This window comes from Haliotis asinina, chromosome 10, assembly GCF_037392515.1.
Source record: "Haliotis asinina isolate JCU_RB_2024 chromosome 10, JCU_Hal_asi_v2, whole genome shotgun sequence".
Taxonomy (NCBI): domain Eukaryota; kingdom Metazoa; phylum Mollusca; class Gastropoda; order Lepetellida; family Haliotidae; genus Haliotis; species Haliotis asinina.
The window spans coordinates 32,749,286-32,763,370 of NC_090289.1; the positions used below are offsets into that span (position 1 = coordinate 32,749,286).

At 39.1% G+C, this 14,085-nt stretch overlaps 1 protein-coding gene and 1 long non-coding RNA gene across 2 annotated transcripts in view; one reads left to right on the forward strand and one right to left on the reverse strand.

Moving 5' to 3' along the window:
• Positions 1 to 11,723, reverse strand: part of LOC137298866 (protein timeless homolog) — a 52,585-nt gene extending 40,862 nt beyond the window's left edge. Inside the window, exons 1-12 of the mRNA XM_067831206.1 lie at positions 11,650 to 11,723; positions 10,552 to 10,670; positions 9,959 to 10,112; positions 9,142 to 9,259; positions 7,315 to 7,377; positions 6,387 to 6,488; positions 5,308 to 5,348; positions 5,046 to 5,160; positions 3,839 to 3,903; positions 3,313 to 3,381; positions 2,190 to 2,454; positions 724 to 836 (exon numbers count right to left, since the gene is read on the reverse strand). Coding sequence (XP_067687307.1) covers positions 724 to 836; positions 2,190 to 2,454; positions 3,313 to 3,381; positions 3,839 to 3,903; positions 5,046 to 5,160; positions 5,308 to 5,348; positions 6,387 to 6,488; positions 7,315 to 7,377; positions 9,142 to 9,259; positions 9,959 to 10,112; positions 10,552 to 10,639 — 1,193 coding nt within the window. The 5' untranslated portion in view covers positions 10,640 to 10,670; positions 11,650 to 11,723. The remainder of the gene's footprint in view (positions 1 to 723; positions 837 to 2,189; positions 2,455 to 3,312; positions 3,382 to 3,838; positions 3,904 to 5,045; positions 5,161 to 5,307; positions 5,349 to 6,386; positions 6,489 to 7,314; positions 7,378 to 9,141; positions 9,260 to 9,958; positions 10,113 to 10,551; positions 10,671 to 11,649) is intronic.
• Positions 11,724 to 11,760: 37 nt separating this feature from the next.
• Positions 11,761 to 13,695, forward strand: LOC137298871 (uncharacterized). The gene is made up of 2 exons (XR_010957766.1): positions 11,761 to 12,097; positions 12,339 to 13,695. It is a non-coding gene; the product is annotated as an uncharacterized lncRNA (long non-coding RNA).
• Positions 13,696 to 14,085: the final 390 nt, after the last annotated feature.

Below are 14,085 nucleotides of genomic sequence, written 5' to 3' on the forward strand. Positions count from 1 at the left end.
TCTCCACAGGTTCCCTCTTTTAACCAGGAAAGGAAGCCAGGGCTGCAACTACTTACCCAGATTTCAATTCAATTCTTCATACAAGTAAAAAACATCACATTTCACTTATCTCTCAGAGTTAACTTTTTAGCGTGAAATACATTGTCGACTTAGTGAAGTCTACTAACAATGACTTTCAGTGGATATTTAGCCTGGTGTCAACCAATCCCATTTCAGATTATTTTAGTGCTTAAAACTGCTCAAGTTCAAGTCAAAATTACTTTCCAGCTGAGGAAATACTTGAAATAGGTATTCAAATGTTGAATCGAAACAGTGATGATGGTTATCAAAAATAGAAACTAAGGAGTCAAGATTCAATTTTCGATGAATTGAACAGAATCATTGCAGCCCTAAAGGTAGATAGAGACAAATTACAAAAGGACAATATGTTTTCCAGATTATAGTGAGTGAGTGAGTTTAGTTTTACGCCGCACTCAGCAATATTCCAGCTATATGGCGGCGGTCTGTAAATAATCGAGTCAGGACCAGAAAATCCAGTGATCAACAACATGAGCATCGATCTACGCAATTGGGAACCGATGACATATGTCAACCAAGTCAGCGAGGCTGACCACCCTTTTCCAGATTATAAGTTAGGCCACAAAACCCTGATCACAAATCTGATCTTGCTCCATGATCATCCTAAATCATTTCAAACAAGTCATGTGGTCCGTTGAGAAGTACCTGACGAGCTCGATCCTCTTGCTGTGGTGGCGACAGAACTCCATGAAGAATCTCATGGCCCACAGGTAGTAGGTCTCATCATGCTCCTGTGTACGCTCACGTACCAAGTTGTCCTGACACAAGAAAAACAACTTTTGTACGAAATTTACAACATGAAAACTGTGGCACAATACCCTGAATAAAAGCCAGGGTTTCTCAAACATTTTATCAGATAAGAAAGGTTTTACAATGTAAGAAGCCAAAACTATGAAGAAAAAAAATAAGAGTAACAGATGTTATCATTGTACCTAAGGATACTTATTCAGGCAGTAGTAAATATAAAATGGCTGCCATGACACTGATCATTCTTAGGACAATGTTTGTTAGGGACCATTCATAAACTAAACTCTCTCTCTCCCTCTCTCTCCGTGTGTGTATGTGAGAGAGTGAGTGAGTCATCAGTTTTGTACACATGCACTAGGACATGTGGGGTGTAGGGGGCATTGGATTTATACATGGTATGGGGGAAGGGAAGAGAGAGAGATGAGAGATGCGGAATGGGCCTCTTATTTTGTACATAAATTTGGAAAGCAGAGTGGGGTTGGGTGTGGTGTCGTTCACACAGAAATCATCATGGCTGCTAAGACTGGTGGGTAGAGCAAAAAACCCATCCAGCTGTTGGTCCTTAGCTTGTTTTGAGTAGTACATATACAAATGTAAGTTGACAAGGATGCAGTGAAGCAAGCTGAATAGGTTCAGTCAATGACAAAAGCATTTCTGCACCCCGCAATACTTGTGGCAGACCATGCTACTTAATGAAACATGTAAATACAGGTATAAACCTAAGAATTTTGGGGGTGGACCAATGCCAAATCTGGGTAAATCTGGGTGGCCTCCAATTCTCGATAGAAGGGTCCAAGTGCCCTACCTGGTTAATTAAAGGTGAGCCCCTTTTAGATTTAGGTGTTTGAAGTTTTCATCTTAATGTATTTACTTAATCTTTACGTTAATAAATTGTTTAAATAAGTTCATAATTTTTTTCTGAGACATGAGCATTCACAATCATGAACGAAAACTGAAACCAAGTTACCAAATCAAAGTATGGGTTATACAGACATGTCAACCCCGAAGTGTTGAAAATGGTAGTTTCATGGATCAAAATCTGAAGTTTCACTATAGATTAGTAGTCAAGGGTGAAGCTTTAATTTCACATACCTCCAACAGCAGATTTATAAATTATCAGCCATTTCTATCTGTCATCTCTCGAGACAAAACTGTATTATTTTGAAGAAAATATATGGTTTGGTTTATAGATATGAATTATAATGAATTTTCTTCAAATTTCACAGAACTTCTAGCGCAATCATATTGCACAGTCTGAGGTTAAAATTCATTGTGAATATGATAAAATCCTTGAGGTTGCACAAGTGGGTTTCAGTGATGTGACTATCAGCACACATGATTGGGTTGTAAACATTGTGACATACCTTCACTGAATACATCAGAGGGTTGTAAGCATTCTCTAGGAACTGAATACAGAACTCCTTCAGGCTTAAGCGGATGCTGAGAGTGGACCGTCGTTTGACTTCTACATCCTTAATGGGTTGACGATTCTTGGGTTTCTTCTTTGGACGCTTATTTGAATCCAAGGAAAAGTTTTTCACATCAGCCTGCGCTTTGTGATAGATAAGTTCCCTGTCGGTGATGGATTTCATGTTGGCTACAACGTATGTTCCTCCAAACCGAGAGTGTCTGTTACAAGAAAAGTGTATAATACTCTATAGGGAATAACACAGTTATTTCGCAAAAGGAGGAAAACATGTCTACTTACATTATAAAATAGAATCTAATTCACAACTTGAAAGAAGCTTTTCATATAACAAATCTGTTACCTAAATCTAAGTGAAACTAACTTAGTAACACACTAACAAACAAATGAATTTAATATTAAGCTATTTCTGAAATTGATGCTATGTTCATCAACATGGTGGCTGAACAGGTTAGGCAACTGACTTTGTGTGCTGGCGATTAGGTGCCTGACTCCGAGGGTGTGGATGGGATTCAACCCAACAGTAGCATTAGAATCTGTACTCTACTACAAAAGCGTAACCCCAAATGTTACACCTGACCACTTTCCATATGGCATTTTGTAATTATACATTCATCAGGTTAAAACTAAAATTAGCAACATACTACAAATGAAACTGTTTACATCTGAATCAAACTTGTACTTATTGTTTCACATTTCTCACTAAAAATTAATCTGGAACATCAGATTAATATGCTACATTAGTGAAGTAATTTAGTAGGGAACTTGTGAAGTTTTACGTGAAGCTGATCAAATGAAATAAAAGGCTGACGCTGCTCGGTGTTAATATGAGTGAGTGAGTTTGGTTTTACAACACTTTCAGCAATATTCCAACAATATCACGGCAGGGGACACCAGAAATGGGCTTTACACATTGTACCCATGTAGGGAATCGAGCCCAGGTCTTTGGCATGATTAGTGAACACCATAACCACTAGGCTACCCCCACGCCCAGTGTTAATGTGGATGCATTGTGGAAAATATGAATACTTCTGTTGAGGTGTGTGAAGTGCTGTACTTACCTGGTGCTGTTTTTGAACATGTTGGCTTTCTTCTGGGCTTTTTCTTTCTCCCTGATCAGCTCCAGCTCTCTACAAGAGATGGCGTTTGTTGTTTAATGTCTCACTTTTCAATTTTCCAGGATAACATCCCCATAATAATTCAAGTTAAAACTAGACAAGCGTTTGCCACTAATGTGGCAATGTCCCCCACCGCTGAAGAGGAATGAAATATTTATTTTCAATACTATTTACTTTTTGCTCACACACAAGATGTATGGAATGACTAGCGTCTGGAAATCACCCAATGTAGGCTGTTGACAAACTTAAGGACACTGGTTGCAATGTTTTATGCATCAATATAAATTTGAAAGGGGACAAAGTGTTGTGGTCACACCAAAGCCACTTTGGTGAAAGCCACAAGCACTTGGATGATCAGGAAATTATTAGTATAATAGGTTCTTGGTGCAGATAAGGAAGATAACTCCAAAAGATGCACATCCAATTAAGAGATGACGTTTTGGATACCAGAGTATTATAAACTCGCTACCTCTGGTCCTTTTCCTTTTCACTCATTGACCTCTGCATACCAGCACATGCCAGGGTGTCTGGGGTCTGAATACAGAGTCATCACATTCGTAAATAGTTGTTCAAAACAAGGGTAACATCATTATTGCTAAAATGAATTAAATTTGTCACAAAATAAACAAACAATGGCATCTGTTTTGCAGCATCTACTGCTAACGATGAATGACGGAGGTCACCAACCTACTTTTTTCAAAAATGGAAACGTCATAAAGCAAAACAGATGATGTTTGAGCGCGACGACATTCAACCTTGACCTTTGCCCATACTAACAGCAGCCATTTTTTTCAGTGTTTAACAACATTAGAGTTCCAGTCAATGTTTTCACTACTGCATGTTGTATAATTACAATGGTACAATTGTTGAGGTTGGCTCGCTCATTTCTGATAACATGCTGGTGGTTAATGGTAATTCTATCCATTTCAGCTATAAGGAATGAGTAAACAATGCTTCAATGACTTTGATGACAATGAAACAGTATCATGACACCTTGGTTTATCAACAAGGTTTCACATCAAAGTACTTGACAGAAGGTGTATGTGAGTCACATCAAAGTACTTGACAGAAGGTGTATGTGAGTCACATCAAAGTACTTGACAGAAGGTGTATGTGAGTCACATCAAAGTACTTGACAGAAGGTGTATGTGAGTCACATCAAAGTACTTGACAGGTGTATGTGAGTCACATCAAAGTACTTGACAGAAGGTGTATGCGAGTCACATCAAAGTACTTGACAGAAGGTGTATGCGAGTCACATCAAAGTACTTGACAGAAGGTGTATGTGAGTCACATCAAAGTACTTGACAGAAGGTGTATGTGAGTCACATCAAAGTACTTGACAAAATGTGTATGTGAGTAAGCACACTCAACAATATTCCAGCTATATGGTGTGGCTATATGTGTGAACCAAGTCAGTAAGCCTGACTGCTTGATCCCATTAGGCACCTCTTACAACAAGCATGGGTTATGGAAGATTACTTCTAATCAAGATCTTCACGGGTGAGAAGGTGTATGTAAGCAAGATCTTTGACCCTCATCTGCAGATTATGTACCAGGTGTTTACTTGATTAGTTGCAAGTAGAGCGCCATCTTGTGGGATATTCTTCATGAATTTGAAGTTGTATGTGTAAGCATGCATTAATTAATGCAACGCATAAAAGTATAGTACATACCTGTTCTCTGAACATAAGGGAGACAATCTCCAGCAAGTGCATACAGAGTTGCCTCTCATTCTCCGAGCTAGCAATGTAGAGGATCATGTCCTCCAAGCCACTCACATGGATAACCCTGAAACATCACCTACTTTGTATAAACATGCATAATGTAATATCAAAATGAACAACGCAAACCAGACTTTCATAACCTGATCTTCTGTATGAGCAGAACTGATCTGACATGAAATAATATCCAAAACCACAAAAAATGTCAACTTACCAGAGAACTTGGTCATGGAGGCTGGCATCATCATCAGTTCTCTACAAAGAAATTCAGACAGTTACAAGCTGTCACTAAGGTGACATAATCCCCTGCTGCAAATTATCAAATTAAACTTAAAAAGTAACAAAAGTGAAGGTTGAAGGTTAAGATGAAGCTAACTGTCAACAAAAGCAACAAAAGCAATGTCAACCTGTACGTTCCCAAGATGAGTCCTTGTATCAAATATGAAGAAAATACAGTGGTGCAGTGCAGTGTGTTTTGTGAAGTCTCACTGACAAACTTAACATGATGGTTTACATGCTGGAATTTTCAAAGTGTCACTGTGCCCCTCAAACTTAAGAGAAGGTCACCAAAATCAAGTGGGCCCTGTGCCTTCCCCAGATGAAGCTTGGTGTTGAATATGAAGAATCTCAAGTGAATGGTTCGTTAGGTATCTCACTGACAAGCTTAACATCATGGTTTACTTGCTGAAATCTTCAGAATGTCACAATGATCTATGGGAGGGTCACCAAAATCAACTGGACTTCGCGCCTTTCCTAGATAAAGCTTAGTGGAAAATATGAAAAACATTCAGTGAATGAATCTTGAGGTATCTCAGACATGGGTGAAATGTGAAAGAAGCCCTTGTGACCTTGAAATAAAGGTCAAGGTGACTATGACCTTTCTCATACGGTATCAACCGCCTCAGGCTAGACTCATGGCCGAGGATAAAAACCATGATGACAGAGTGTAGCCAGGTAGGTTAGGTAAACAAGATACCATTCCTCCAAATTGCCTTCCCGGGACAAACCAAGCACTTTAACTTGGACATACACGTAGGTGGATCCAGAGCGGGAGAGGGAGAGGCACAGAGAGAGAGAGGCACAGAGAGAGAGAGAGAGAGAGAGAGAGAGAGATGTAGGAAGGGCGGGGGATCCTCCCTGAAATTATATTAGATGACCAATGAAACTCTTGTGAAAATGAAGTGTGCACACCTCCATTTCTCAAGAATATCCATCCCCCTTTTCCAAAATGCTGTATCTGCCCCTAGAACACATGTTCTAGGGAAGATATCCAGGATGTTCCTGTTAACTAACCTGTTCTAGATCTGGGTTTGGGGGGATGTGCAGGATGTTCCTGATGAGGATAAGCAGCCTCTCCAGCAGCAACCTGTCTTCTTCGTGTCGTGACTCCCAGTCCTACAACAGGATCATGTAAAATACATGTAGAAATGGGACATGTGCATCTGAGGAAACTCAGCAACAGAATTTCTTTATGAAAACAGTAAGCAAAATGACACCTGGGGAGGAAAAAACAACATTTGACACATTTTGAAAAGAAAATAGTTCAATCCAGACCAACATAAGATCACCAAGACACAGTTTCCAGACATAAAGATGCAGTGTTAATAAACCACACAAAAACGACAAAGGGTCACTGCCTTCACGCTAAAAGTTAAATGATTTAGAGGGTCCCCAGGTATAAATACTGCAGAAGCAGTGTGCAAAATAGCCACTGGCCCCCTAGATCATGGCTAATAAAAATCCAATTGAGCTAGTAAATCTTTAGTCACTGGCCTGATTGGCTAGTGAGATAATGGGGGTATTTTGAAAAAAAAAATTTAAAAATAAAGATCTAAAAAAAGAAATCACTCTCTCAGACTTGTTACGCTATAATACACTTTTAAGTCATGTAAGAATATGACTTGATAAACATGTTCCTCATACTGGCAGTAAAACCATGAAACCTGGGCTAGGGAATTATTTTGTGGGCTAGTAATTTCAGGCATACTTTGACCGACTTGCCAGAAAAATTTGGTAATTATCTCACACACTGTCCAGAAGCACACCTATGCCCTCCACATAATTGCAGGCACTGGAAGCTGTAATTTTGTTTCTTAGCATACGTTTTCTGGAAACGTGAAACTGTTAATCAGATTATCCCTTGCTGTGACTGTTGATAACATCACTGTACACGGGAATCACAACACTTAGGCTTTAAAACTTGAAAGTAAAAGTCACATACCAGTTTTAAAATATCCCCAACTTTAGCTGCCAAGACAGCAAACAGTTCCTCGTCTATGAAGGCCTGCAGTTGGAAATGAAGACTGCATTTGCAGGTCAAAGATTTGTTGCATCAGGAGTAGAACAACATGTCAAGCGGGGTATTCATGTTACACTGTGAATGGTGTATATGGATCTATACTAAAGCTGACATTAGTCAGGACTAATACAAGCATCCACAGCAACAGCAACAGCCACACATACATGCGTATACCAACATAATTTTTATGATAGAATTGATATTCTAAACTTATCTTGACTCATGCTTATTGCTTATCTCCCTTCTCCTTTTGACGGTTAGACCCCTGAAGGTCCAAGGTAGAATAGGCCTTCAGCAACCCATGCTTGCTATAAAAGGCGACTATGCTTGTCGTAAGAGGCGACTAAGGGGATCAGATGGTCAGGCTCGACGACTTGGTTGACACATGTCATCGGTTCCCAATTGCACAGATTGATGCTCATGTTGTTGATCATTGGATTGTCTGGTCCACGCTTGATTATTTACAGACCGCTGCCATATAACTGGAATACTGCTGAGTGTGGCATAAAATTAAACTCATTCCCTCACTAAATTTTGACGGTTAAGTGACAACTTGAATCCTTTCCAATTCCCTGAAGAGGTCGTAATATCATTCACAATAACTAGCCTCCCTTTTCCCACCAAAATGAAATCCGAAATACAAAGGACATGCCACAAAAAGGACCCATATGAATGTCATCTACTAGGACGATGAAGGACAGAGTGATGAGAGCCATGTTCAGGTCGCATGGCACCATTTTGGTGTGTAAAGGGAGACAACTCATGGTGAGTGATCTTACAATCACTTCAGGGAACTGATAAGGATTCAAGTTTCCTCTTCACCGTCAAAAGAAGGGAGATAAGCCATAGCATGAGTCAGGAAAAGAAAAAATATTTAAACATAAAGAACAACTGGAAATGAACACTCAATATTCATGTGCCAAAACAAAGGCTGGCATGTCAGAGTCAAGGCCAGTAGAATGTCTCTCTCTGGGATATCAATGTTAGTCTGTAACAAGGTGTCTCACTGGACTGACAAAATTTAGAATAAAAAATCAGGATTCCAACCAACGGTTGTAAATGTCAGACATGCCTAAGGGAAGCAACTCCATATGACACATTAACATCACTACATACAATTACACAGTAGTGACAAAGGTCAGATATAGTTTGGGAAATTTTGCAAGTCACTATACAGAGTTACTTCCCTTGGGTACACCCAAACAATGTGACTGTGGGTTTGAATCAAGATTCATAACAATTTCGTCTGCAGGTTTGTCAGCACCACTACTTGTGAATTTCACCGAAGTGGTAAACATCCGAGACCTGGATTCCTTCAAGTTTTCCTCATACATTAAGCCGTTATGCCCTAATGTACTCGAACACTGATAAACACTGGGTTATTTAATCACTCAAGTAATCAGATCATTACTGGTAGGCTGACTAATTGAAATAATTGAAGACAGGTCACTGTGACTAAACAACCAAGCAATCAATAATGTTTTCTCATAATTGAAGACAACAATTTTGGAACACGTTTGCATTAACAATATTTTTCACAAATAATACAACTCATGTAGTTTTCTTTACTTTCTGCCATTAAGAATATTGTTGATGACTCATCAGCTGTAATGAACCAATCATTAATTATGAGATGTTAACAAATTCCAAACAGAACAGAACAATGGCAACAGACTGTGGATACTTTGACAAAACAGGCTGTAAACAATCAGTGACTGAGGAGACAGAAGCACATTCATTCACACACACCTCCTTGTATGATTGCAGATGGGTGTCTATCTCCAGGGCATGGTTCCTCATGGTCTTGTCTGTCGGCAGCTTGTTCCCAAAACACAGGACAGTGGGCTGAGTCAGGTTCACTGTTAACCTGGAAACAAGAATTGACAGTACTGGGGTGACAACGAATACGACAATCGATTATACCATACAACTGCTATAGCAATAGTGCATTGCAACCAAATATTGCAAAAGATGCCTCACCTTGATTTGTTCCATCTGAAGTCCCTTACCAAATGGATGAAGCAATATCGGGGCGGGGTGGGGTGGCACAGGGAATCTTACACTGGATCCTCTCTATGAGGACCCAATGCTTTAACCATATGCTACAGCAGCGAACTCTTTGGAGTCTATGTTTGTTTGAACAGTGAATTGTGTATACGGTTTTGGGTTGTAACAATGCATTGAAATATTGATAGATTGCAATTGTTGAGCCTCCAATAGCAACTCATTGGTGGTAGTAACGAAAAACTGTCGATGCATAGATAGTGTATGTGACTATGGATAATTTAGTACTGTTGATAAATGTGCAGCGCAAAATTTTTATTTAATATTTATGCTGTCTCATTCAGTTCATATTTTAACTGTTTACTTGATCTGGGTTTTAAGGTCCTTGTCAGCTTGATCTTATTTCATATAGACTATAAACATGGCATAAACCCATACTCTCTTCACCTGCTGACTGTGCTGATAAACATGTCTTGAGTCTGATATCCTGTCTATGGAAGAAATACCAAAAATAACCTAGAGTGCAAGTAAGTATCCATGGTAATGTGATGTTCAACTGTACCTTAGAACTGTCTCAAAGAGTGTTGTTTCATCCTTGTAGTGCTTCAGGATCGGGATCAAATCTGTTTGTAGAATCTGGGCATGCCCGAGCTGTCGTCGAATGTCACAGGTCTCATCCTCACGCTTCAGGAAGCGAATAAGATCCTTTACGGTTTCTGTGACAGCAAGGCATTGAGGCAAATTAATTAACTGCTTTACCTATTCCCTTCTACCTTGTGTGAGCAAATTCAATCTCGTTAAAGTCAGATTTTAGGTCTTGTAACTGTCCATGTGTACCAGTAAAATAAATATTTTTACTGAGAAAGAGAGAAATCCATACAACATTTAACAATAAATAATAAACATACAGGAATATTGGTATCAACTTATCAGTGCAAACTTTCATAGTCATCACGGTCAAATTTCCACAAGTCATGCATGCCACAACCATTAAAATATTGAACACTTTATTCAGTAATGTGAAATACTGTCAAATAATGATTAATGTTCAACTGTAAAGCATCAATAAACAGTAAAATTTAAATTAAAAAAATATTTACAAAGTCATGTTGATGGTTAATTTGGCATATGCAATAACATTTTCAAGTTTCTCACCCAGACAGTCTGGTTCCTTAATATATTTGTCCCCCTCCTGGTACCCAAGGGCACTGCACGTAGCCTGTAGCTCCACATGCATCACCATGGTAACTGATGCTACCAGAACACAGTAGTGGCTGAAATATGCATGTCTTAAAGTTACATTTCATATACAGATGGAGTTACCTGTCTTGAGTTGAGGCCAATCAAAAAATATACTGAGGTTCTGATTACACATTTTTAAAATATTGGGTATGTAGGTAGGGCTTTTTTCAGAAGCATAAACTAATAGAACATTTATCAAGGCATAATTGTTCATTCAATAAAGTTTCAAACTGCACACTTGTCTCCATAATGTCGACAACATTGATACAAAATGTAATACAGATGCAGATTTATGTGTTTATGTGACACATAAATTTTACTGATATCTTACATTTTATATTTGTACACTCAGTTTGAATGTGTCAATCAAATGAGGTAAGTGTGATGTGTGGCTTTAGGGACATCATATCTTGGCACTTTCACACTTCTTACTTTTGGATAAGGATTTTGTTTGTCTAGTGCCAACCTCAGCAATTTCCCTGCTATAGGATTATGGTCTGGTTTAATGAAGTCAGGACAATCCAGTGATTGACATCATGACCACCAATCTACTCATATGGAATACTATGACAACCCTGACCAGTCAATCCGGTTTGTCACTCTTGTAAAAACAAACATAGCCAAGAGCCTCAGCTACAAGAAACACTGTTTGATGAAAGCAAATTCTTGCGCGGACAGATCATCACAGATCCCGTCGGTCCAATCTCATCTGTTGAATCCCATCATGTGAAAATGTATATAATACTATATCAATCTTCATCCACAATGGTCGTTGGTTAACCGGGTTGGCTGTTTGGGGTAGACAAGCAATGAAAAGTACAAAACTATGAAAACGTTATTATTCGACTAGTGTCATTTTGGACACTGAAACGGACAACAAACACCCATTGTGTCGCAGTCACAAAGCCAAAGCCGCCTACTATACATGTACCTCTGATTCTTTCACATGGAAAATACGTTCAATAGTGTGAAATGTTACCTTAAACACTCTCTTAAAAATAAAATACTCACCTCTTGAACAGTATCGCTCTCTCCTGAAAGACGAATTTGGCGGCAAATACAGTCCTGACTGTAACAAACAAATTTAGAGTGATCTCCCTTTAGCAAAACGGAACCCACAGGATGCGGTCTCACAAAGGTTAATCCTGTCATATTCTCCTACGTAGGAAGATGTGACAGATGCAACCTCTGTGGAAAGAGAATGCATATGATGTTGAACTCCTTTAAAAATTGTAGTTTCGTAGAAGGATGTAAAACAAAACAATATGATTGGTGACACTCAAAAGGTTTCTTTTTTCATCTCCAGTCAATATAGTCGTGTCTTGTTTAATTGCTTTAAAACAGGGAGATTTTAAACAGGGAGACTATATACAGTGTTTTAAACCACTTTCATTCATGAAACGACTCACAACAGGATTGACCCAGAAGGTCAATATGTGTCTTTGTACACGTGCCTAAGGTAAGGTAAAGTCTCAAGCTGACGATATGTTCCGTACTAATGTCATAGACAAACGTCAAGCTGACATGTTCACCAAGCTCAAAATCCAAGTCTTTGAAGGGCATTTAGAAGTGAAATGCATAAGAATGAAGATTATATGGATATCAACTTCTTTATATGAGAACACAACGTTTCGGAGTTAATGCTTACTCCTTCATCAGGTGATTGAGTATGGGGTACAGAGCTATTTTTATATGTACAGGTAAAGCAACGCTGAGTAACGCTGAGACCAATCAACACCAGAACGAAGGAACACCAGACCTCTGTCAGCAAACTCGACCAGAAATCGGCCATCTCTGAACACATTCTCAAGAACCCTGGACATTCAATCCGATGGGAGGACACTAGGATACTATCTACCAACAACAACAACTGGCGCCAAAGGAAACTGCAAGAAGCCATCGAGATCCGGAGACAGAAACCAGTAATCAACCGTGACCAAGGATTGTACCTACCAAGTGCCTGGGACTTATTGATACATTAATCTCATCTATCTGTGTACATTCTATCTATGTAATCTATGTAATCCATGTATAGCCAATCTACCCGTGTACATCCTTATCTACTTGTGTTTGTACATCATCCACCCCCATGTAAACATGCCCATCAACCCTCATGCAGTCATGTACATCAACCCTATCCCCAATCATGTGCTATGTAAACATCATCCACCATTGGCTTCCACCCTTTTCCCCTATCATGTAACATCGTCCTTACCCCCTACCTGTGTTATGCAAACATATCCCATCATCTGTAATGTATTACCATTGGCTTCTATCATTGTTATCATAACTGTCGGTTTCCAATCAGCGCTTGTTTATACTGGCTTCCAGCTTTCGTTAAGTCATTCCACTTGTTACTTTGTTATTGCTTTACCTGTACATATAAAAATAGCTCTGTACCCCATACTCAATCACCTGATGAAGGAGTAAGCATTAACTCCGAAACGTTGTGTTCTCATATAAAGAAGTTTATATAATCTTCATTCTTAAGCTCAAAATCATCTGACAAGCTAGCATGTCAGGCAGAGAACCTAAACGTTCTCTACTCTCAAATTTCTAAATCTGAAGCAAAATTCAAAAGATTCTTCTAGTTACTTCTAAATAAACGCCACGGGCCCATGTGCATTAAAAAACACTGAGTGGATATGGTTGTTCGCCACTTTTAACAATGTTCCAGCGATATCACGTCTGGGGAGACGAGAACTTGCTTCACACACATATTGTACCTACATCTGCGCTCCTCGGCATGCGAACGAACGCTTTATCGTCTCTATAGACTACCCCACTGCCCCGCATTACTTGACGCACAGCAAATCCATACAGCGTGTTGATGACTGGTGAGCTGTACAGATGAAGTGTATACTGTCACAATAATGAGCAACATTTAGATAAAGCTTGACTGAAGTATTTTAACACTTCTTCAGCGTGTCTTTTGTTTTAAGCTTTACGTATGGAAACTATCTCTCTTTCAAACATTAATAAATAGAACATGTAAACATAAAATGGAAGTCAATTTCGATTACACTGTTATTAAAAAATGTACAAATCTGAAAACACCGCTCTTCTAACAATGTTTTCATTGTCAGAATTTCACCTAATCTTTAACAACGAACACTGATAGCCTGGTGGTTAAACCGTTTGCCCTACGCCAGAGTCCCGTGTTCTATACCCCACTTGGGTACAACGTGTGAGGCCCATTTCTGGTGTACCCCATTTACTGGGGCAAACTTAGATATAGCATCAAAATCGGGTACATGTAATATGATACACCAATCTTATCACCCATGCCGCATATCTTGACCACGTTGAACACCAGTGCTTGTTACCATCCATTAGACTATGTGGTTAATTAATGAACGTATGGACACCGTTCCAACCGTGGGGTAAACCTTGTTTGTTTCAGTACACATGTCTGTAACATGTGCTGATAACATATTTGCATTACTT